Below are 22,693 nucleotides of genomic sequence, written 5' to 3'. Positions count from 1 at the left end.
GGTCCTATTCTTGCATCATTTTTACTCTCCTTTGAAAACCCACGTGTACTGAAATGAGCAGGTAAAAAATATAAGGGTCCGCCTCCGCGGCGCCCCCTGCGGGGCAACCCCCGCCCGACCGGAGTGGGCGGCGCGGCGCGGGGGAGGGGTCCCAGGGGCGTCCCCGCCCCCGGGGCGCGGCCACGCGCTAGCACCGCGCGTCACGCGTGTCCGGGCGCACGCGGGGGCTGCAAAGCCGAGCTCCCTCTCCGTCGGGCCGGGTGGCGGTGCATCTGAGGGCTCGATCGGCTTAAGACCCGGCGGCGGCGGCTCACCCTCTACCTCAACCCCGACCGCGGGGCCAGCGGCAGCTGGTCATTGTTCAAGCACAAAGGGCCCGGAGCCGCGGCGGCCGCCCTGCCCCCTCCGCTCCTCCAGCCGAAGCGTCCCCCTCGCACCCCCACCCCAGACACACTCTCCGACCTCAGAGGCCAGAGGGGGAGGCTGAGGGTCAGCTGCCGCCCACTCTCTACAGCGGCCGGGGCCCGCGCCCCAGAGCGAGCCGGGGACCGAGGCTCGGTGGGTGCCTGCCCCACCCCCAGCGGCCAGGAGGCGGCACACTTGGCTTTGCGGGGGCGGCGCCACCTGGTGGCAGGTTCGGAAAACACAGCCAGTAATCCCGCCCCCGGACCTCGGCGTGGCCCCTACCGGACTCCACCACACTGGACCCTCTCCAGCCTTCCCTCAGAGTCATCTGCTAGGTCCTAGCAGCTAGGAGAGAGGTCATTGCTCGCAGAGGTAGCCCTGGCCCTTCAACAATCACTGGGGTAATCACGGGTCCAAACCCACACCAGCCTCAAATTTCCACGGTCTTGTCGGGGTCACCAATATTCTCAACCTCTGGCAAAGAACAAACACAACCTTCCCCACCTTCCGTTTCACACAGCCACAAATCAGAGCCCATTCATCTCCTGGTGCCATGTTCCGACTTTCCATAATCTTCCAGGCCGACTCCCACAGACTCGGTCGGAGTCACACAGCTACTTGTGCACAGGCTTGCACAACTCGCCGTCCTTGCACCCAGTCACAATCTTAAACGCACTTCCTCTCCTAAGCATCTTTCACACACTGACGGTCTTTTTCACAGTCGCAACTTCTTACACGCACACGTTTCTCAAACATTCTTCCGCACATACTTTCCTGTAGGGGTCTCTATGACCTGGGCAGGTCAGCTGACGCCAGCATCCCTCGGCAAGGACAGCCTCCTGCCCCCAAGCCCCCACCCACCACCACCACCAGGGCCAGGCCTGCCAGAGCTCCTCTGCCCCAGGAAGGAGCATCTTACCCCCACCCTCCCCTTCCAGGCCACAGACCTGGCCGACGCTCAGCTCTATTTTTAGCTCTATGGAAAGGGTTGTTTTTCTTTCTTTTTCCCTGGAAAGGGAAACATAGCCCAGCCACCCTCGGGCTCACCCCAGATCCTCAGCATCACAAGAACAGACGGGGGCCCCTCTCTCCAGTGGAGACCCCCTCCTCTGGTCTTGCCCAGATCCCAGCCTCCTGGGGCACCCGGAGCCGCCTCCCCTTTCTGGCAGCATGCCCAGAAGTTCCAGCCGCAGCTGGGCTCCGCGTGTGCGTAGGGGTGGGGGGTGGGGCAAGGAGGGAGGCTGGTGGCCTCTGCCCCCTCCCTCATGTTCGCGGAGGACTCGTCCTCCCCCTACCTGAGGGGTATAGGCCCACTCCAGTACTGAGGGGAGGATTATGCTCCCGCATTCTTTGGGGGAGGGGGACTCCCACTCTTGCGTGCGTGGGCTTTCTGCTCCTACCTTGGGGGGAGGAGCTCCCAGTTCTGCAAGGAGGGGTCTTAGTAGGAAGGGAACCGACGGGTGTTCAGCCAGCTGCTACCCAGGCTGGAGGTATGGGACGGGGGAAGGGGGGCAGGTTGCTGTCCTCTGCCGTCAAGAATAGTGCCCCCCCCTCCCAATACCTTCAGGGATGAGGGCACCATGAATGTGTTGGCGAGAAGGAAGGCAGGAGCCCAGGTAACCCCACCCCAGTCCGTCTCCCGTTCTCCTGCGCTACCCCGACTCCAGGGGGCGTTGTGCTCCCGTTTCTGGAGGACGGTTTATCACCTCTCTAGGCGGAGAATGGAATACAGTCCCCGCAAGGGACCCGGAAAACTCGCCCTGGACTGGGGAGGGACGTCCTCGCCCTGTTGCGGGGTGGGGGGAAGCACAGCCCACGCGTCCGTAACGTGATCACGTGCTCGGTGCCTGTTTACGTCTTAGTCTTCACCTGCAGGCCCCGGGGCAGTAGGAGCCGTGTGAGGTGTCCCACCCGGCCCACCCCGTTCCGTGACCGGTCGGCCCTTTTCTCCCACCCCCGTCAATTGTCAATTACGCGACAGCAGAGGTCCCTGTCCGCTGGGGTCCGCGCGGGCCCGCGACGCTGCTCCAAGGACTGCAAGAGCAACCCACGGGGCGCGTCCTTTCCTGAGTGCACGTGTGTTCGTGCGTCCCAAGTGCGTGCATGGGTCTGAGTGCACGCGTGCGTGGGTTTCCGTGTCGGTTTCCTGTTCAGACACTTCGCCTGCGCCCTGGCGTGGGGAACCCCCCTCCTCATCCCAACCCCCAGCTTCGCCAGACGGGAAAGTTTCCTCTGGTGCCGGGATGTGTGGGAGGCGCGAGTTCCTCCACCCCTGCGCCCCCACCACTCACCCGATGCCACCTGCGTCGCCGCTCCAGCTCCTGCCCGGCTCCTGCTCCAGCGCGGGCACCTTCTCGCCGCAGATTCGCCGGCTTTCAAGCCCGCTCCGGGCTCCGGGCGCCCGCCAGGTCCGGCCTGGTGGAGCGGGGCGGGGCCGCTGAGGCCGCGCCCCCGACCCAAGGAAGGGAGTGGTCTGCCCCGCACCCCCTCAACAGCCGACCCAGAACCCAGCCCCGCAGTAGCTCGGAGGTGGCCCGAGGCTGCCCTCTGGCTTCACAACTTACTGGATTGATTTGGCTTTAGACCTGGGGACGGGGCGAGTAGCACGTGATTGAGAGCTAAGCTACCTACTTGGCTGTCCCAACCAAGCTGGCTATAGGGCTTTCCTGACACCAATCCCTGCTCTGTCAAACCTGGTCCGCTCTCGGCCCACTCCCAGACACGGGGAAATCCCTGGGAAGCAGACAAAGAAGGCTCGGGTTACAGCAAGACAGACCCGCCTCTCCTCCCCCTCACAGCTTGGGTTGGGGCTGCCTAAGCAGAACCAGCACCTAGCTCGCCCTTGGAGTAGGTGTCTGTCCAGGTGAGCAGGCCTGCCAGTTCTGGTTCCTTACAGAGCATAGCCTGGCTTCCCTTAAACTCATAAAGTCCCACCCACGGGCACAAACAGGAAATTGGCCTGTATTTCAGGGAGGCACCCAGGGCTCCCTCCCTCCATGGCACCTAAGGCAGCCTGTGGTGTCTACAGCTATCTGGGCCATATTTATAGCCTTAGTACTTGGACAGCAAGAATCCAGGGCGTGTAGTCCCTTCCCAAACCCATCCACAGTAAAGAAGCTGCTGGAGGACCAAAACAGGCCCCTCACAGCCAAATCTGATACTGAAGCTGAAGAAGGGGTGCAGGTCCCCTGGGCCCTGCTTGGCCAGGCCCTTCCTGAGCTCTCAGGGAGACGCTTAACATCCACGTGGACATGGGCAGAGCACTTGGCCTCAGTTCACTTTGGCTGGGTACAGGGACAGTGGCTCCCAGGGATCCCTCCCACTGCTTTCTAGGCTCCAAGCACTCCTGAACACATTGTGGGCTCACCTTGACGTGAGGAGTTTGACAGTTGTGAAATGCAATGAGTTTGTATAAGGTGTGGGGTTCGGGGAGCATTAGCTCCCCCTCCCCCACCCCCATCATTCTGGTTTGTGCTATGTGGGGGTGTCTGCTAGGAGGGTGGGGCAAGACAAACAGACAAGCCCTCTATCCCCAATTCACAGAGATCTCACAAAGGTCCCTTAATGGAAACCCCTAATTTCCTGAGAACACGTCAGGCATTCTAGAGAGACCAGAATGTGGAACCCATGTCCTTATAGGTAGGACTGACCTGGTGGCGTACATCTGGAAACCATGGCTGACACTCAGTGTTAGAGACCTTGGATGAGGCCTAGACCAGCCAGCGGCTGGGAATGATTACCGCAGGATTAGGAGGCCTGGCTCCAGCCAGTCTGGGAGAGACCCCCAAGAAGGGAGGCCCTGGAGGAGCTCTCTCCTCCCTTCCCCCCGCCGGTCCTTCCCCCACAGAAAACAGCTTTGCTCTGTGTTTCAGGAGACAATTGTAGCCATAGTTCTCACACATAAAGGACCAGAGATCCCAGACCCTTCTACAGGGTTCCAGAAGGCCCTTCTTGGGTTGACAGGGAGACCTTGGTAAGGCAGCCCTGCTTCAGAGAGGGAACCAATCTCCCAACCTTACAAAAGGATTCTTTCTCCCCAGGCCCCTCAGAACGTCTTGCATTCTCACCACACTTGCTGGCAAATCTAAAGGGAAACTGGGACTTTAGGATATCAGAGGAAATGAGATGCAGGTGTCATCATTTAGGAATATTTCTGACAGGGTCTCTCATATTTTCCCATCTCCTTGTTAAAAATGAGGAGTCCTATACCTCTCCTCGAACTTCTAGAATTAGACATGTCTGTGTGTGTGTGTGTGTGTGTGTGTGTGTGTGTGGACTGGGGTGAGAGAAGGGCCAAGTTTCTGCTTTTTCAAACAAGAGTCCTATGTATTCCAACACACACATTAACATAAGAGAAATGCTAAGAAGGTACAGGAGGCTCTAACCAGTTTGGTTCAGTGGATAGAGCATCGGCCTGCCGACTTAAGGGTAACAGGTTCGATTCCGGTCGAGGGCATGTACCTTGGTTGTGGGCACATCCCCAGTAGGGGGTGTGCAGGAGGCAGCTGATCGATGTTTCTAACTCTCTATCATCCCTCTCCCTTCCTCTCTGTAAAAAATCAATAAAATATATTTTAAAAAAGAAGGTACAGGAGGGTGAAAATGGATGGGGGGCCAGATAAGAATATGTTGAGCCTGAGTCCACATTGAGAGCTCAGTGAGTGGCTCATATCACAGAGACAGCAGGTCAGGGAGAGCCTAGGCATGTGGTCTGGTGAGAGGGGTCATATGAAGATCCTCAGGGAAAACAGGGATAAAGAGGCACCATCCTGTCTTCCCTAGGCCAAGAAGAAGTGTAAAGGAGTGCGTGTGTGAGGGCCCTTTAATGCTTTTGCTTCCTTGGGAGCACACAGCTCAGACAGGAGGGGACCCATCCACTCCCAAATTCAAAGTGAGAAAATCCAGTTGACTGGGGAGACACCTAGTGGACAAATAAGAAGCAGCACAGAAACAAAGGCAATGAGAAAAAACATTTTTTTTTTTTTCCAATAAAACTGGGAAAGGCTCTACAAAAAGTTATGCCTGCATCCACTCAAGTGGTCAGAGGCAGCATTCCATACAATCAGTGTCCGGGTGGCAGGCACTCTGGGCTCACAGCTTCCTTCCATGGCTCTCTGGCCAAGCTTCCACCTTCATTACAGGGCCCTGATGTTACAGAGCCAAGGACCTAGGATCCAATGATAGTGAGTGCCACCGCACAGCAGGCTCCAGAGTGGGGAGCAGAGGAGCTTGGTACCCACCATGTCACCCTGTGGCTCCGAAAGCCTAGGCTGGAATTTTGGCAAGAAGTCTCCTATTCTCCAGGTTCAGGGGGCCTGACTTCACTGCTTCGAACTCAACTTGCTCATTCCCACCTCAGGGCCTCTCTATTTCCTTTTCCTTCTACCTGGATCCCTCTTTCTCCAGATGTCCACATGGCTCAATACTAGTTCTTTAGGCCCCAGCTCAAAGGTCTTCTGTTCTGAGACACCTTTTCAGACCTTAATCTAAAGTAGCCTGTAAGCACTATCGCATTACTATTTTTTTTTTTCTGATTGAATTTTTCACTACCTGAAATTATGTTTTGTGTTTATTTGTCCATTAACTTATCTTGTACTCTCACCAGATTGCATTTTCAATGGAAGCAGGGACTTCATCTGTCTTGTCAGTGCTGTATTCCAAGATCTAGAACAAAGCCTGGCACAGTAGTTTCTCAAATATCTGCTAAACTGAATTCTCACTAGGGGACCCTGCCCTAGGCTAGGCCCTTCACACTGAGAAGGGCCCATAGCTTAGGACCACAGGACAGAGGGCCAAGGAAGAACCTATGCCCCAACCTGTCCTGTCAGGCTCCTTCCAGTGTCCTACTCTGTACCTCCTTCACCTTGAAAGTTGGGAGGGGTCTGGCTGGTTGGGGGCCTCACCCGAGAAAGTCTCAGAGTTCCGGGGCACAGCCCCCTTTTTACCAGAAGAGGACTTTTTGGCCACTAGGCCATTGTCATCCTTGATCTTCTTGAGCCGGGCCTTGCTCTTTGGTGGTATGGAGAAGGTGAGAGAACTCTTGTTGAACTCAAGTGGGAAGACACCTACATCTCCATCAAAACGGTTCTTGGACAACTGCAGGTATCGTTTTCCTGGCCCAGTTACCAGCTTCCTGTCCTGCAGGATCAGAACATTGTCCGCTTCCTGGCTTGCCTGAGGGACAGGGAGCAGAGGATGAAGGAGCAGTGAGAAGACATATGAGAGAAGCAGAAATGAAGGTCGAGCATGTAGGGAGAAGTGGCAAGAATGGGGAAAGGAAAAAGTACTTTCCCTTTTCATCAAAGCTTTTTGAACTATTGACCATGATGCTGGGGCCATTCGAATTTTTCAGTTCCTTAGCAATCTTGCTACCATCCCCAGATTTTGTACCTGCTGTTCCCTCTGCTTGTAACACTTCTCCTACACAGCCCATCACCCCACTCAACCCCAGTTTCTTATCATTGAGGTCTTAGTGTAAATGTCTCACTTTATCAGAGAGACCATTCTTAATCCCCATAAATAAAGAAGGCACCACCATCTTTCTACTTCAGTGTTAGTCTCTTCCCCAGCTCCATGTTTGTTTCATCGTAGCACATGGTCTGTGCTCCTCACCCTGTGTTCCCTGTGCCCAGCCCAGGCCTGGCATGTAATAGGCATTCAGTGTACCTCGGAAGCTCCAGGATTGGGCTGGTCCTGCTGCACAGAAGGCCCTCCCATTTAGTGATTAAACACCCACTATTGGCCAAAAGTCAACCCAACCTTTACTGACACCTCCTCTAGGAAGTCTCCCCAGATACCCCAGGATGACTCAGATGTCTTTTCTCTTTGTTCCCCAAATACCTGTGCTACCTATCATCGCTTTTATCACACTGAGTTGTAATCACTGTCTCACTGTTTTCCCCACTAGATGATGTGAGCTCGTGGAGGGGAAGGAGAGCAAAGGACCTACAATTATTCGCCTTTATATTCCTCATGTCATGGCCCCAGCTGCCTCTTCCAGATGAAGTCAAGATGCTTTAAGGCTGACTAAGGACTATGCCTGGTCACACCTGCCCCTCTACTTTCCAAAGCTCGGGCTCCTCTAAAGGTCACTTACTTTGGCTGAACCAAAAATGGATGCTGTCTGCAGTTCCTTATCATCATCCTCCTTCCGGGGATGAATGACCAGTGTCACATGGCAGTTACTGTCTGTCGCAAACTTCCGAAAAGCCCCAACAATGTAGTCTTGAGCTGCAATCCTGCACCCACCCCAACAAAGCAAAGAGGTCATCAGATATCGACAGGACAAGAATATACACATACTCTTGATTCATTCACATCTCCACAAAGCACCACAACCCCACTCTATACTTTTCTTTACCCAAGGACTCACACTTAGGTCCCTGTCCATACTTCCTGCTGCTACACCCCACGCCTCATAAAGACATGGAGTGGGGTATGTCTGGACACATGTCAGAAAACAAGAGAGTGCAGTGTGAGTCCTGGGGGCCAGCTGCCTGAGAAGACATGTGTGTCCAAGTGGGTCCAGATAGACAAAAGGACGTCACCTGTCCGTGGACAGCTGCTCGTGACCCATCATGAACTGCAGATTGTCGATGACTACATGACAAATGTCATAGACATAGACCGCATGCTGCATTGTGTCTATTACAGTCCTGGGAAGAAGAAGAGGCAATGAGTTCAAGCCAGCATTCTGAAAACCCCAGGGTCTGTTCTCCTGCCCTCCCATTCTTTAAAAACCCCAGGCCTGGGAATCTTACCTGATGTTCTGTTGTCCATGGAAAGTCATAAAATAGAGGGGTAGGTCCTCAAAGCGGTCGGCCCACTCATCGTATTTGTCCAGTTGCTCTTCCAGCCGCCCCAAAGCAAACTGTGTTAGCATGATCCGAGCTAATCTCACGTTGCTGATCTCAAAGCTACCCCATAGCGTGTTCACCCCCTGGGTACATAGATCTAGGGCATACTCACTGATGAATGTCGTCTTTCCACTGCCTGTTGGCCCTGCAGGGGGGTTGAACACAGACCTGGGTGAGGGAGGGAAGTCCTACCCTTGAAACCAAGACATGGAGCAGGGCCTCAAAGTTGGGAGGAAAAGCCCCCTCAACATTTACAGTAGTCCAAACCCACATGTCACCAGATCCTCTGCCACCACCCAAGCAGTGATTTCCCAAAGGGTAACCTGTAAAGACTGTCAGCTCGCCCTTCCGATGTCCCTTCAAGAGACGATTGAGGTCTGGGAAGCGGCTCCAGCGAACGCCAGCTACCTGCTCCACATTTGACAGTTCTCCTAGTACCTCCTCCCGAAGTTGCCGGAAAGACACAATAGACTTGTGCCAAGCGGGCAGGGCAGAGCGCAGAATTCGAGGAAGATTTAAGCCTCGGTTTAGGGCCTCCAGGGGGCGGGGATGCTGGTCCCCAGGCCGCACCAAGGAGCATCGCTTGGGGTTCAGTTTGCGGGCAAACAACTTGGCAGCTTCCCAGGACCGAAGGTCATCCCCAAGCCAGAGCACGATACGTCGGAACTGTTCGAGGTAAGGAAGTAAGTCAGGGGGCAAGCAGGTTGTTCCTCGGGGAAGGGCAAGAGTGGGCAGCCCTGTGGATTGGTTTAAGGCCAGGCAGTCCAGCTCACGACTCGTCAGTACCACCTCAACATCTCGACGACTGATCAGCGGTAATCCAAACAGATTGTGGTAGGCACCAGGCCGAGGAATGGTGGTCTCCACATAGTGCACTCCATCCCCTTGGCCTTCAGCCCCTAGGAGCTTTAGGCCTCGTAATCCCAAACCTCCAGGGGAGAACCAAGGGAAGACAAGGCTCCGAGCAGGCCGCAGATACCGCACACTGAAATGCTTGAGTGTGTCATCTGTCACCTTGGTAAGGCCAAACATCGCCCGAGCCAGCTGCGCCTCCTCCTGCTCAGGCAGTTCCCAGAGAGGTACTGCTCGGTCCCAGATCCTCCGGATCTCCTCGCTGTCCTCAGCTCCTGGGGCTTCGCTCAGCAGGATTCCCTCTCTATCTCCATCCCCACGCCCTTCCACGCTGGCCTGGAAGTCTTCCCAGCTTCCCTCTGCTAGGCTGGTCATGCAGAGAAAGCGGCCGGTGGTCTTGTTAATGTAGAGGCTGAAGGAAGTGGTAGCACCAGTCTGGTCCTTGAGCTGCGAGGCTCCCAGAAAGGGGCTGGGTGCCCGCAGGCAGCTGTGGCCATCCTGGAAGGGGATCCCGTGTGCCCGCAAATATTGGCGGATTTCCGTTGCAGTTACAGGCAACACTGGCACGTCCAGGGCTGGGAGAGCCTCCTTCCTGTACCGTCTTCGAGGAGGGCCTGGGACCAAGCTTCGAGGCAGGCCCCTCCAACCCATCCACTTCCCGCGCAGGGACAGCAGGATACGGAGGGGGTAGACACTTCGGAGAAGGACCCACATTCCTAGTCAAATGGTGGAAGCCCCTGCTTCCGATGCCTTAGGTGCCTGGTGCAGGTACCTTCCGAAATCAGACCCTAGAGATGCTCCACACGGCACCCTAGCTGGCTTCTCCCTTTCTTCAAACTTCTCCCTCATGCACACCTGTCTGAATCCTCTTCGGCCCTTCTACATTGCTACTTGTACCCCAGGCCATCTGCACGATCCTTTCACGCCTCGGTCCCTGTTTGGCTCCTTCACAGCTTCTCCCATCGCAGCCCTTCACCGATGACGGTTTCTCCAGATTCTCTCCACCGCTACTGCCCTCCGCGGCGTCTCTGCGTCGCCCTCATCTCTGCAGCCCCCGGCGTCCTCTCCGCTGCCCCTCTGCTCTAGATCCCCAAGCAGGGGCTCTCTCCGCGGCCCCTCTGCTCTAGATCCCCAAGCAGGGGCTCTCTCCGCGGCTCCTGCCCCCAAAGGGCACGACACGACCAGGGCGCCACCGTGCGGCCCCCGCCCCTCTCCGCGCCCCTTCTCCACCGGCGCGCGTGTCTTCCCTCCCGGTCACCCGCGGGGTCTCCGCCGCTCCGAGCCTGGCCGCGTGTCACCACTCGCGGCTCATGACTTTCGCTCGCAACGTGGGTCACTCACTCGCACGCGCCACACGCCAGGACCTCGGAATCAAAACTCCCCGGGGCGCGTGCCCCCGGAACCGGAAGCCCGGGTTAGCCCCGCCCCCTCCCCTCGAGCCGGGGCTCGGTCGCCTGGGCGCTGCAGCCATGACGGCGCGCGGGACTCCGAGCCGCTTCCTGACCAGCGTGCTCCACAACGGGCTGGGCCGCTACGTGCAGCAGCTGCAGCGCCTGAGCTTCAGCCTCAGCCGCGACGCGCCCTCGTCCCGCGGCGCCAGGTGAGCCTGCGAGGGGCGCGGGGCAGCGACTCCCGGCAGAGGTCGCCCGGGTCAGGGGTCACCGTGCTCACCCTTTTGGGGTTTCCCAGGGAGTTCGTGGAACAGGAGGTGGCCGACTTCGCCCGACAGAACCCGGGGGTCGTCATATACGTGAACGCGCGGCCGTGTCATGTGCCCAGAGTCGTGGCCGAATACCGTGAGTGGGCCGGGCGGGCGCGGGGGCGGGGGGCGGCCTGCGGGCGGGCGGGCCCGTTTCCATTCCCGCGTCTGAGGGCTGACCGGCCCGCCGCCTCTCACCCACCTCCCTCCCGCCAGTGAACGGGGCGGTGCGCGAGGAGAGCCTCAACAGCAAGTCGGTCGAGGAGATCACGACGCTGGTGAAGAAGCTCGCGACCCAGTCGGGCTTGGACATCATCCGCATCCGCAAGCCCTTCCACACGGACAGCCCCAGCGTCCAGGGCCAGTGGCACCCCTTCACCAACAAGCCGACGGCGCGGGGCGGGCTGCGCCCCCGAGAGGCCCAGGGTCCTGCCCCCGCCCAGGGGCAAGCCCAGTGAAGAGTTGCCCCGACTCCAGCCCCAGGGAAGGCGGTTCCTCCTCTTTTGGTTCCGGGGGTTACAAGCCCAGACGGACAGATGGAGCCTGAGAAAGAGAAAGTTGATGCCAAAACTTTCGCTCGGGACAGAGAAGAGCTGCCTGTTGCTTTTGGTGCCCACTGCGAGGGGCAGTGACCTTGTGTCTCAATTAGCCAGTTGGCATTGCTGAAACCTGAGAGTCTTCTGGGCTCTTCCTGGGTCCTCCTCTTTGAAATCCAAATTGATGACAGTGGTCTCTCACAGCGAGGGACTCCCAGGCCGGCTTCTGAAGCGTCTCTGAGGTTCTGTTTCTGCAGCCCCTGAGCTAGAGAGCGCCAGCACCTTCTCTGCTGTGAACCTGGCACCGGGCGAGGCTGTATGAATGCGTGTACATGACAAAACTGAGATGAATAAACTTGCGCACGGTCACACCTGAGGTCTTACTTCAAAATATTTTAAGCACAACCCCATTTTTCATGATCATAAAACCAGAAGTGGGGCATGTACTAAACCTTTCAGGATGCTTAATATCAAAGGCCGTGTAATTAATCTAGGCCTGACCCTTGGAGAGAGTGATTCTCAGGGTTACTGGTAAATGGGGAGCATCTTCTAGGGCAGCGGTTCTCAACCTGGAGGTCGCGACCCCTTTGGGGGTCGAACAACCCTTTCACAGGGGTCGCCTAAGACCATCGGAAAACACATGTATAATTACATATTGTTTTTGTGATTAATCACTATGCTTTAATTATGTTCAGTTTGTAACAATGAAATTTGGGGTCACCACAACATGAGGAACTGTATTAAAGGGTCGTGGCATTAGGAAGGTTGAGAACCACTGTTCTAGGGGTTTAGCTAAAAAAAAAAAAAAAAAAGGTGGGGAAGATGGTGAGGAAAAGAGGTAGGAGGTAAAAACCTAGAAACCTTTCTATGAGTCCTGAACCACTCTACTTTTGTTGTGCCCTTCATGCCATGATCCGTTACTAGTGAGAGCCTTAACAAAGGGCAGCCAGGATGGAAGCTGAGGATCCCAGTTTCCTCTGCAAATGGTTTCGTGGGGAGCAGACCTAACCCTGCAGCCCTTTTCCATAGTCTCAGAAGCCTGTCCCCTGGTGAGCAGGGGAAGGCCAGTTTAGACCAAGCAGACTACTCACAGTCATGGGGAAAAGGGTATTTATTAACCAACAGGGTGGAGGAGCGGAGTCTAGGCTCCCCACTGTCACATGTCCGTTCCACCCACCTGGAGTGGGGGGAGGGGGGGAGGGGATTGGCGGCATTCCTAAAGAGTATAACCATCTCACAATAAATACATTCATTGTGGGGGAGAGGTGGGAGAGGAAGGGTGAAGGGCAGTAAAAATCCGTGGGATCCCACGTTCTCAGCTACAAAAATAACAGTCATCCTCACCCAAAGGAATGGGGGAGCTCAGTCAGGATTTGATTGTCCCATTTGGGCCTGGAGACTTCAGAGGCCACTGGACCCTAAAAGTGCCCCGGTGAGGTAGGACAGGGGTGGAGCCAAGCATCCAAACTCCCAGCCTCTGCCCTTTGCATAGTTCCAAGAACGGGCTTCATGTGCCAGGTGAGTTATCAGATCTTCCTCCTGCTCTGATCTAGGGGTAGCAAATGCTTGGTCCCCAAAAGGGAGGCTGGCTCATTGAGTGCAGTGTGGGTTGCCCGTCCTAGGGAAGTGTCTGCAAGGACAGCTACACCAGAGAGGGCTCTCTCTTTGAAATGTCCATGGACCAAACCTGATAGACAGGTCTGAGGCAGCAAGAGGAGGCTCATAAGGTGCATGTGAGTGGAAATGTAAGCACGTGTATGTGAGGGACATGCCTAGAACTCTGCCTCTGTCACTCTTGAGAGTGACCAAGGGCATGGGGGGAGGGGGGAGGTTGATGCGTAAGGGCTACCCATTAAGGGAGAAGAGGAGAATGATACAGTCTTACCTCCCACTGCCGGCCTGTTCCCAAGTTCTTGACAGAGGTCATCATAGGGGGCTGGGACTAGGGAAGAGGACTAGATAGCTAGATAGGATGGGATATGGCAATTGGGAGGGAACCCAAAGCCCTGAAAAGGGGATGAAAATAAGGATGCACCAGAAGGTGGGGGTGGGGGCCTGCAGCCCAGCTGGTAGACATTCTTCCATGTGTGCATGTGAATGTACGTAGGGCTCAAGTGGCTCTTTTGGCTACAGAGGTCTTGTCTGGTGTCAGGACCATCCAGCACATGGGGCCATGCGGAGGATGGTGACATTGAGGCCATCTGGACCTGCAAGCCCTGCCTGAGAGAAAGAGGGAGGATTTGAGCAGATGAATGGGCAGGAGGATGGGGTCCTCTCCTCCCACGTGCTCAGGTTAAAGGAATAGGAACTGGGGCTGGGGCTGAAGAACCTGAGGGAGCACCTACCTCTGAGGAGAACCAGTTGGCCTGGGCTGCTCACAGATGGGTCTGTGGAGACTGAGGGGACTTTGGCTGGGCCTGACTCTGGCCAGCCCTATAGGGACATCAAAAGTTAGAAGGGCCTGGAGTTGGGGGGTGGGGGGCGGTGAAGGTAGGGCTGTGTTGGGAGGCAGCAGCCCAGCCTGGGCAGACAGGCTGGTTGGAAGAGCATTTGTCCTGGGACGCTGGGCTCAGACAGAGCTCTCATCCAGGTGCTCTACGAGCTGTGTGTGCTTCCTCTTCTCCAGAATGCGGCTGAGCTCCTCAGCGAAGGAGCAGGGCCCTGTGGGCACTCCATTGTTGCTCTGCCTCAGGAGCATGTAGCTGTTGCCATTCATCCTGCGCAGCCGGCTGGGCAATGCCACCAGCCCATTGGTCAGCTCAGCTGGTGGTGGTGGTGGTGGTGGTGGAGGTGGGGCTGGAGCTCCTTCCCCCGGAATGATTTGGAGACAGCCACTCTCTAGGCCTCCGGCCCCCTCGCCATCGTCACCCTCATCTTCCTCTCCCGGACACTGGCCTGAGACTGTCTGCAGCTGCACAGCAGAGCCCCCTGCCCTGCCAGCCCGGCCCAGTGAGTATTTCCGTCGGTGCCCTCGTCTGCCGCCCCGAAGACAGGCCACATAGAGGAGGGAGGAAGCCAGGATGAGGCAAAGGCCACCAAGGGCAGCAATGGCTAGCACATAGAGCAGCCTTACATCAGATGCCAATTGTGCCCCAGGCATGGCAGGGGCTTGTGGAGCCGGGGCAGGAGTGGCAGGCCGTACCACGAGGCTGTAGGAGGTCAGCAGGGTGCGGAGGCCATTCTCCTCAGCGTAGCACTCATAGTTGCCACTGTGCTCAGGCTGTGTGTCTGTCACCAGCAACCCATCCACGCCTACACGGTAGCCACCCTGCCCATCACTCAGGCCCAGGCTCCCGTTGAGCAGCCACAAGGCCCGGGCCAGGTTGGATGGCTGGTCACAGGGCAGGAGGACGTCGTCACCCCGGAGCACAGTGCGTGTCTTCATTGGTGGTGGTGGTGGCCCTGGAGAGAGGAGGGGACGGGAGGAGCAGTCAACGCCTGCCAATCCCAGGGAAGGCACTGGAGATGGCAAGCCAGATGGCTCACTGCTATGTCCCCAGCATCAAGCATAGAATCTGGAATCAAGGTGACAACTGGCCAAGCTCTGCATTTTTGCTCACACAGAAGGCTCACATTGGCCCTCCCTGTGGTTTCAATTCCTGCCATCTGCTGGTGATGCCTAATCTCCACCTCCAGCACAGAGTTCTCTCCTGAGCGTCAGACTTGAATATCTCCCACATGCTGGGCATCATGAGTCTCTTGTACATGTCACAGGAACTAAGGCTAAAGCTTCTGTCTCAAACTACACCAAATCTTTTCCTCAAATTACTATCACTGCATAGCATTACCAGCTATTCAGGTGCTTAAGTCAGAAACCTGGGGGTCTCCTTTGCCTCTCACCTGCCCCCACCCCTTCACCTTTGTATGTAACTCTCACCCAAGATCCTGCTTCTGGAATCTACCTCAGACCTGTTCACTTCTCTTCTTCCCCAACTGCTGGCCCACTCTGGTCCCCATCTAACCCATTCATGCAGCAGTGGGGTGACCTTTTAAAAACACTCAGCTGATCATGCCACTCCCCTGTCTTAGCATGGTCCCTGCCCACTTCTCCAGCCTCTTCTCTTGTTGCTCAAACACACCAAGCTCACTCTGCCTGCTGTTCCCTCTGTTTGGGTGACATCCCTCTCCCGATGGCCCCCACTTGCCTGGTTAATTTGAGGGGGAGAGCATAGCGGTGATCAAAAGCACAAACTCCAGTCTGACTGCTGGGCACAGGTTCAAATTCTGACCCTGCCGCTGAATACCTGGTTGACTCTGGTCAGCTTACTTATTCTCCCTGTGCCGGAGAGGTTGTCCCTTGTGAGGATGATGACAATGGCACCTCTCTCAGGGCAGTGCTGAGAGAATGAATGGCGTTCATGTATGTGAATGCCCAGCACATAGTAAGTTCTCAGTACATATTAGCTATGATTACTAACTTTTGCTCTTCACATATCACCTGAGTCATCTGATCCTCCTTGGGGAAGTACCCATTATCCTTCAAACCCTTGTCATTGCTGTAATTATTTCTTTTGTAACAAAAACCAGTGGAAATAATTATAATTAATTGTGTGATCGTGTGATTGCCAGCCCCTCCTCCCTCCACTTGGCTGTAAGCTCCGGAAGTGAGCACGTTTCCTCATTTATAATTTTTTTGGGCAACAAATGTCTGTTGAGCACTTACTCTGTGCCAGAATCTGAAAGCACACAGACACAGCCATTCAGATACATACATTTACATACATACAAATTATGTAAATGGTAAGGAGGACAGCCAGACCCACACACATACATGAATATCACTTACCTGTGTCCCTGTTGCCCTCACAGCCTCGGTTTCCTCTCTCTATATCCTGTATCAGTGCTGTCCTGGAGACAGAAAAACAGGACTCATGAACAAGGGGAACTGGGCTTCAGGTCCCCCAGTGGCGGGGTCAATAGGGCTGTTACCAACAACTGGTTCCCACTCCCCCTACAGCTGGCAGGCCTTCCTGTTCCCCTCAGGCTCTGAGTCCCTGGGCACATGGGACCCTCAAATCCCCTACCACTTCCCACCTGCTACCCTGAGACCTGTTCACTACGATGTTGGTCTCCATGCAGGCACGAGTGCTGGGGTCCCAGCCACAGTAAGGGTCCCGGGCCAGGATGCAGTCGTAGCAGGAGCGATAGCGGGAACAGCTGGACAGTGGTAGTTGGATGACTCCACTAGTGGCCCCCACATAGAGGCTATGCTGGGAGCCAGAGAGGACAGCTAGTCAGCAACAACCCCACTTCCACTTATAGACACATACACAGCCAATGCCCAGCCTCCCAATCCCCCTATTCTGGCATTCTGAGGGTCACGAGTCAGGGGTTACCTGCATTGGAGAGATGACCAGATTCTCCACAGATTGGGGCTCCTTGAACACTTGTGTCTCTTCGATAATGTGCATGCCAGAGCCCAGGACCACAGCCTTGTGGATCCAGCCATCAGCTGGTATGAAAAGGGCAGGAGGTCAGATCCCAGCAATGGAATCTGCTCTTGGCCCCCTGCAGTATGGGACCAGCTCGGGAGTCATGAGGTCAGGGACAGGATTCAGCCAGTAGCAGTGGGCCCTCAGGACAATGGGAACTCTGGGCATGTCATGGCAGGAATTGAGTTAAGAAGCATTAGTGATCAGGGTCAAATGTCATTGTGGTTGGTGACAGGAGTCAGAAGTCACCAAAACCAAGTGTTCACTGGGGGCCAGTAGTGAGTGTTCATTGAAGAATCAACATCAATGGTTACCAGGGTTTTGTGACCAAGGGTCATCAAGGGACTAGAGGTCAACAGGGATCAAAGGACAGGTCAGCAGTCACCAGAGGGCTTAGGCCAGGGGTCAGAAGCACCTGTGCTCAGAAAGAGCAGGTCATAGGTGGGTCCAGCAGGCGTGGTGACAGGTGTCCCTGTGAGGTGTGTGTAACGCACGCTGCGCTTGAGCAGCAAGGGCCGTCCACGTGTGGGCACCACGGGCCGAGCCATCAGTGGGTGCAACTTCACAAAGTCCAGGACCAGCGATGGCAAGTCCTGGGATGAGTTGTAGCCTTGGCTGCGCAATGAATCTGTGATGCACTGGGGTAGGGGACAGGGGTGGTGAACCTCAGGACTCCCCACAAGGATCCTACTCTCCCACGGGTTTTGTCCTCCTGCCTGTGCTCCCCACATGGCCAGACCCTCCAGTCCCTCCCAGGGGTTCTGTCTACTGAGCACCCTACCCCAGGCCTGCTCCCTCACCGAGCCAGGCCGGGGCTCCGGCACCCCACCCTCATAACGGCCCCAGCGCCGGACACCATCCTGGTATTCCATGTAGGGGCCTGCAAAGACAGCTTGCACCTCCGTCAGGTCATAGCGGCAGATGGCTGAGGCCTCCAGGGTCTTCCTAGGGATAATACATAGGGGAGAGGGCTGAGTCACACTGAATGGAGCCTGCCTGTCTGCCACCTGCCCAGCCTGTAGCCCACTTACCCTGGTTAACCCCAGCTCCAGGCCCATAGGGCCTCCTGAGGGTCAGTAGGCCACTGTGGCCTCCAGCCCCAGGCTAGCTAGACATGCTTAAAATTCTCTCTCTGCAGCCAGACCTCCCCACAATGCATCCTGTCTTATCCTCAGTGACCTCTGCTCCAGCCCCTGTGCTGTCCCCAGTTTCTTGCCTCCCCACTGTCCCTGCACTGACCACTGTGTGGTCAGCGTGAAGGCCGCATAGAAGTGTGTGTGGGCTGAGGTGTCAGCGTCCAGGCTGCAGACACCACGTAGTGTCTCATACTGTGGAATGTGGCAGATGAGACGCGCCTTTAAGAAGGAGGTCCACTTCTTCTGTAGGATCTTCCTCCCTCCCAGATCTCCCTGGTGAGGCAGGGGCAGGAGGTCAGGGGCCAGGGTCAGTGGTTCAGCCTTTACACCCTTGCCCCGACCTCAGTCCTACTCACTTTGCACACACGGGCCACACGGGCCACACGATGGCTGTTGCGGCTCTGAGCAAAGCTGCCAGAACCCTCCTCAGCCGCACGCTCCGTGAAGAAGTAGTAAACTTTGTCATCGTCACCCACCGCACTGGCCTTGCTCTCCCGCACCAGGATGGAGAACACAAACTCAGCATCTGCGGGTCGGGCAGTTCAAGTGGCTTCAGAGACAGGCTGGGTGTCTCCCCCCTCCCCCCTGGCCCTAACCCCTCACTCAACAATACCCAGGAATAGGCAGGCTCACCTGGGGATTTGGGGAAAGGATGGTCAACTGCCCAAGGGAATAAAGATGAAGAAATAGTCCCTGCCCCCCATCATCCTGAGCCTCATTCTCCTAACCATTGAGCCAGTGCATGGGTGCCTCCTCAGTCCTCAGGGAGTGCGGGTGGCGGCTCCGGCGGATGTCAGGAATGCTCCGGAATTCATACCGTGTGGCTGTGTAGAGGCCTCCATCTGGGGTAGGGACATACCAGGCATGAGACATGTCACATACAACAAGGCACATAACGCACATGGTGGCAAGTCCTAGCAATGACATCTATGTCCATCACACAGCATGCTTGCGGATGAGGGAGGAGTGGGGAGGAGAGATGCTCACCGATGATGAGGCCTGTGAAGCCACGGGCTGGGTCATAAGGACACTTCTCCTTCCCCTCCTCGAAGCTGGTTGGCAAGGTGAAGGCCTCAGCATCCTGGGGGAATGAGAGTTCAAAAGTCAGTGGTTCCAAGGAAAGGCAGGGCAGACCAGTCTGGGGTCAAGGACCAATGACCATGACTGGGACAGGCATACTCACAATGGCTGCACAGAGGGGCTGGAAGGCATGAGTCCCACACGTGTAGAGGTGGGTGGCATTGAGACGCTGTAGAAATCGCACATGGTTGAAGCACTCGGTCTGTGGGATAGGTAGGGGAGGGCCGTGAGCCCTGGGCCTCCTTAGAGGCCTCTTCCATTAGTTTGGCTTGGTAGTCTGGCTCTTATCCTCACTCACAGGACTCGCAGTTCTTTCCAAGATCCCAGTGCCCAGAACACAGACTATTCCCTGGAACTCGCTCTCCTTTGGCCTCCCAGGGGCATGACTCCTCCTCTTCTCCCCTCTATCTCTTTTTTAATTTTATATATATATAGAGTTCAGAGAGGAAGGGAGAGGGAGAGATAGAGATAGAAACATCATAGATGAGAGGGAATCATTGATGGGCTGCCTCCTGCATGCGCCGTACTGGGAATCGAGCCCGCAACCTGGCAAGCGCCCTTGACCAGAATCAAACCTGGGACCCTTCAGTCCACAGGCTGACACTCTATCCGCCAAACCAACCGGCTAGGGCCCCTCTATCTTCTGTTACATCATATACTCTGCCAGCTTCTCCTGCACCATCAGTTCAGGTACTCTCAGGCTCTCCCCACCCTAACATGCTTCTCTCACATCTCAGCAATGTCTCCCAATCCTGGAGCTCCCATACCCTTTTGGAGTGACCTTACCATATCTATCCTCAGGCTCCGGCCCTCTCTCCACCAGATATTTCCAGACACATCAAACTCACCTTGTCAGAAAGCAAGCTCATCCCCTCCTCCCTAACCTGCATCTTCCCTCCTAAACCTGTTCATCCAGTCTTTCCCTCCTTTCTTCCTCCCTGCATCCTACTCAGTCCAGAAACCAGGAGTCATTGTTGCTGCTTCCCATTCCTTCACCCCCACATTCAGACCTGCTCCCTGATGAAATGTTCCTTTGTCCTAAATGTCTCTTGACTTGGTCCACTTCCCCTCCACTGCCCCTACCTGAGTCCAAATTACCACCATTAACTCTTCCCTGAATTACTGCAGCACTCCCAACCATCCATCACTCTTTATAAGAAAATGACTTATTTATTCAATGAGTAGGGAATACGTGCACACAGTGTACAATTCAAAAGGTACAAAGGAATATGTTGTAAACAGAGTCTCCTTTTTATCCCTGTTGCTTCAAAAGAGACTGCTGTTACCATTGTCTAGAGTTCCCTTCCAGAGATATTCTACCAATCAACATATTCTTGCAACCCACTTTTTCCAAGGCATTTAAAAAAATCTAAACCAGATCATGTCACTGCTATATTTAAAAAGCCTTCAGTGGCTCACCAGAGTCCTGAACATAGGGTCCGACATGCTCCTGTTTCTGGCCCTTATGCTGGCCTCACCCTACTCCAGCCACACTGGTCTTCTCTGCCCATCAAATGCCTTAAGCTACTACCCTCTTGACTTCTTTGCCTTGTTAATGGCTCCTCCTCCTGCCTGTTACCCAGGGTTTGAATCCATGCAGGCATCTTTGTCTCATCTGGCTCCCTCACTGGGTGCAGTATTTTGGCATCCATCCCTCCTCTGACCCACACCATGTCCCCAACCTCCCTACTGCCTTTCCAGCCTTCGGACTCCATTTTAATCCATCTGATGCCTGGGGCTGGATAACTATTCCTATAGTAAGTAATGTTTCCTCAAGATGTTTACATTAATAAAGGTGGGGCGGAGGAATTCTGTAGTCAAATAAGTTGGAAACCACAGGTTAAAACCTACCTTTACCGGGAACTTCTTAGAGCCTTAAGGGTGTTGTTGCTATGCATTATGGGATTGAGCATGCAGCATTTCCCAAACTCATCTGACTGTTAAATCCCTCTTTTGAAAATTAATGTTCCCCAGCATATGTTTTGGGAAATGTTCTGTAGACCCAAAGTGTGGTCCAGGGACTAGCAGTGTCAGCTTCACCTGGGAGAGTGTTAGAATTGCAGAATCTAGAGCCTTTTGGGTGAGGGTGCCCATTGTCCCAGAATAAAATCCAAACCCCCAGCTGGGCGTTTGCAGCCCTTTATGGCCTGGGCTCCACCTGCCTCCCAGCCCCATTTTCCATCCACGCTGCACCAGGAGGCAGCCTTTGATGAAAGCTCCAAGAGGCACCTCTTTAAACACAGCTGTCCCAGCACCACTCCTGACTCACTGAATCAGAATCCCTGGGTCAGTGGGCCTTGGGAGTGCATATTTTTAAAAGCTCCCCAGATAGATCTGTTACATAGTCAGACAAGGGACCCCTGCAGACACCCTGTGTCTTTAGTCAGAAAGAACTGACACTTCACCAACACCCCTCCATGGAATACTGGGTACTTGAGCTATTCCTTGACCAAAACCTCATTTTTCTCATCTCTAAAATGGAGAACAATACTGTTTCACAGGGTTATTTTAGAATTAGGTGAGATAATAGCTGTCAGCACTTACTAGAGATTAATTATTGTTATCATGATTGTTATTTGGGAGCCCAGAGGAAATTAAGATGCCATCACAGACCAAGCTAATAGGTCACCAGATGTTTGAATTAGAAGTGCTGTGCCCGGGGCTTGCCACTCCAGTAGCACTTACAGTGTTTATTGAGGTTGCTGCAACTGACTGGCTGATTGTTACCTCTCCATCTGTGTTCTCAACCCTGATATCCCCAATTGAGGAGGAGGAGGAAAGGAGCTGGGGACAGGGCAGACCACATACCTGATTGTTTTTCCCTTTTTGATGACATTTGCTCTGCATCTCTGGGGAGGCCTCCCAGTGGATCTGGAGAAGGGGGAAAGGGGAGAAAGGCTGATGCACTGACCCCAATACCCTTGCCTTTCTCTATTACCTGTGAGACCAGGGATAGGACCCCAGGAAATAGGGAAATTGGGGTGGGGGTTTCAGGAGGAGCATTGGGTGTAAAAGAGACCTGGCTGGGAAGGGCAGAACTGTCTGACCAGGGAGCTATGGAAGGCTGCAGAGTTTTCAGGAAATTGAGGCCCTGGGGAGCTAGATGAAGCTGGAGACCCTCTGGGTGGTCCAGGTTTCAGGGGCTGACCTCTTTGTGAGCCCCGTCTCCTATGTCGTGGGCATTGAGAGAGAACAGGGCGCCCGGGCTCCCACCAGCAGCCTTGCTGAGGCCTCTTCCAGCAGCAGTGTTGAGTAGTTCTGGGCGGGGCCCTTGAAGTGCCGGGTCCCAGAGAGCTCTGGGGAGAACAGGAGCTGTGAGCCCAGTTCTTGGCCTGCCCCCAGCCCCAGCCCCAGCCCCTGCTGCCTTTTGAGGTGGGGAGTTGGTCTAACCTTCATAGGGGATAGTCATCCGTGGGGTGGCATCTAGTTCTCTGGATGGTCTTCGTGGCGAGGGTCCGGGGACTGCAGTTGCTGTGAGGACACTCAGGAGAAGGGGCCAGAGCCTCCCCCACATCTTCCTGGGGAAGCCCAGACCAACAAGACCCCCAAGGGGAGCCAGGGCCAGAGTCAATGGGATGATGGGAAGAATAGTCACAGGGGTCAAGGTCCAGGGAGAGCACTTGAAAGGTCAGGGGTCATGGGGCCAGGGAGGGTCCTGGAATTGGGGGGACATGGAATCATAGGGTTGTATGGCCAT

At 55.3% G+C, this 22,693-nt stretch overlaps 4 protein-coding genes across 9 annotated transcripts in view; 1 reads left to right on the top strand and 3 right to left on the bottom strand.

Moving 5' to 3' along the window:
• The window catches only part of LZTS2 (leucine zipper tumor suppressor 2), a 10,436-nt gene extending 7,326 nt beyond the window's left edge, over positions 1–3,110 (bottom strand). The window contains exon 1 of one of the 5 annotated variants that reach the window (XM_006101731.3): positions 2,697–3,110. Coding sequence is in view for 1 of the 5 variants with exons in the window: in XM_014467112.1 (XP_014322598.1) it covers positions 910–975 (66 nt within the window). In the remaining 4 variants the exon portion in view is untranslated. Of the gene's footprint in view, positions 1–909; positions 1,111–1,175; positions 1,200–2,379; positions 2,403–2,696 lie in introns of those variants that run through there. The other 4 variants (XM_014467113.2, XM_014467114.2, XM_023743238.1 and 1 more) reach the window with 4 other exon arrangements.
• Positions 3,111–5,361: 2,251 nt separating this feature from the next.
• On the bottom strand, positions 5,362–10,506 carry TWNK (twinkle mtDNA helicase). Of its 2 annotated transcripts, XM_014467116.2 has the most exons (6): positions 8,585–10,506; positions 8,374–8,406; positions 8,166–8,253; positions 7,953–8,060; positions 7,502–7,643; positions 5,362–6,579 (listed from the first exon to the last, which is right to left on the bottom strand). In XM_014467116.2, the coding sequence occupies exons 1-6, from the start codon at positions 9,825–9,827 to the stop codon at positions 6,265–6,267; spliced, it is 1,929 nt and encodes a 642-aa protein (XP_014322602.1). In that variant the 5' UTR covers positions 9,828–10,506; the 3' UTR covers positions 5,362–6,264. The 2 variants fall into 2 exon arrangements, with proteins under 2 accessions (XP_014322602.1, XP_006101794.1); XM_006101732.3 differs by having other exon boundaries at positions 8,166–8,406.
• A 10-nt stretch (positions 10,507–10,516) lies between these two features.
• MRPL43 (mitochondrial ribosomal protein L43) lies at positions 10,517–11,719 on the top strand. Its single transcript, XM_006101733.3, has 3 exons — positions 10,517–10,713; positions 10,803–10,909; positions 11,029–11,719. The coding sequence occupies exons 1-3, from the start codon at positions 10,583–10,585 to the stop codon at positions 11,268–11,270; spliced, it is 480 nt and encodes a 159-aa protein (XP_006101795.2). The 5' UTR covers positions 10,517–10,582; the 3' UTR covers positions 11,271–11,719.
• Positions 11,720–12,440: 721 nt separating this feature from the next.
• SEMA4G (semaphorin 4G) lies at positions 12,441–22,683 on the bottom strand. The gene is given in 15 exon segments (XM_023743237.1): positions 12,441–14,750; positions 16,135–16,196; positions 16,383–16,558; positions 16,685–16,800; positions 17,196–17,418; positions 17,581–17,725; positions 18,020–18,189; positions 18,273–18,442; positions 18,645–18,758; positions 18,904–18,997; positions 19,100–19,198; positions 21,805–21,867; positions 22,145–22,200; positions 22,203–22,292; positions 22,387–22,683. Coding segments are annotated over 15 exon segments (2,535 nt in total). The 5' UTR covers positions 22,511–22,683; the 3' UTR covers positions 12,441–13,917.
• Positions 22,684–22,693: the final 10 nt, after the last annotated feature.

This window comes from Myotis lucifugus, unplaced genomic scaffold (genome assembly GCF_000147115.1).
Source record: "Myotis lucifugus unplaced genomic scaffold, Myoluc2.0 scaffold_381, whole genome shotgun sequence".
NCBI classification, from domain to species: domain Eukaryota; kingdom Metazoa; phylum Chordata; class Mammalia; order Chiroptera; family Vespertilionidae; genus Myotis; species Myotis lucifugus.
The sequence above is the reverse complement of the archived record's forward strand: the minus strand, read 5'-3'. Positions and strand labels throughout refer to the sequence as shown.